The 863-nt window shown below is 53.7% G+C and overlaps 1 protein-coding gene across 1 annotated transcript in view; it reads left to right on the forward strand.

Moving 5' to 3' along the window:
• Positions 1-636, forward strand: part of LOC104617060 (dihydropyrimidinase-related protein 2) — a 38,526-nt gene extending 37,890 nt beyond the window's left edge. Inside the window, exon 14 of the mRNA XM_010282276.1 lies at positions 154-636. Coding sequence (XP_010280578.1) covers positions 154-245 — 92 coding nt within the window. The 3' untranslated portion in view covers positions 246-636. The remainder of the gene's footprint in view (positions 1-153) is intronic.
• The last annotated feature ends 227 nt before the right edge of the window (positions 637-863 follow it).

Consider the following 863-nt stretch of genomic DNA (forward strand, 5'->3'; position numbering starts at 1 on the left):
TCCTCCATTTTGGTGCACACTGGCGGAGCCAGGCCTAGGAGGACTCGATGGCTTTCGGGGCAGCCGTGCTCTCCCCGCTCCCTTGTCCTGCAATGTGCTCGTCTCAAACTCTCGCCGGCCCGGGGGACCTGACGTTGCTTCTCTCTCCCGCAGGGGCACAGATCGACGACAACATCCCACGCCGCACGACTCAGCGCATCGTGGCACCGCCCGGCGGACGTGCCAACATCACCAGCTTGGGCTAAGGACCGACCCTTCTGTGCCCGCCTCGCGGCCCGGGGCACGGGGGCACCTGGAGACCCTTCCTGATTCTTTTAGAGCCTGTGACAGTTACTGCGGGCAACCAGTGGGGGGGGGCTGAAGTAAGGCGCCTCTTTCAGTCCCCTCAGATTCCCTCCTCATCTTCACCAACCCCTCTCACTTCCCCCCTCAGCCCCATCACATTTAAAGAAATAAACCCTGTTTTGACACCTCTGACATGCAAAAGTAAATGTAAAGAGGGTGTTTGAGATATGTGGCCTCTGTCCCATTTGGCATCTTTCTTTTAATAAAGGAAGGATAAAGTGAATTTCCCGGGAGCTGCCTTTAAGACACACACACAAAAGGAATAAATAAGACATTTCAAAAATAGCTTTTTTTTTTTTTTTTAAATGTCAAGCAGAAGAGTAGTTCAAGGGTTTTAAACTGGATATTCTGTAGAGTTCTGTGTTCCAGAAGAATAGCTAGGCAAGCAGGGAGGGACAGGAATCGCAGCCTGGCTGTAACCATTCCCCACCACCGCCTCTGAGGTCACTGCGTAGCTGTCTGCTGCCAAGAGAGAGAAACGGGACCCAGCACTAGGAGCTGACAAAGCGCATCGCACC

This window comes from Phaethon lepturus, unplaced genomic scaffold (assembly GCF_000687285.1).
Source record: "Phaethon lepturus isolate BGI_N335 unplaced genomic scaffold, ASM68728v1 scaffold5452, whole genome shotgun sequence".
NCBI lineage: Eukaryota > Metazoa > Chordata > Aves > Phaethontiformes > Phaethontidae > Phaethon > Phaethon lepturus.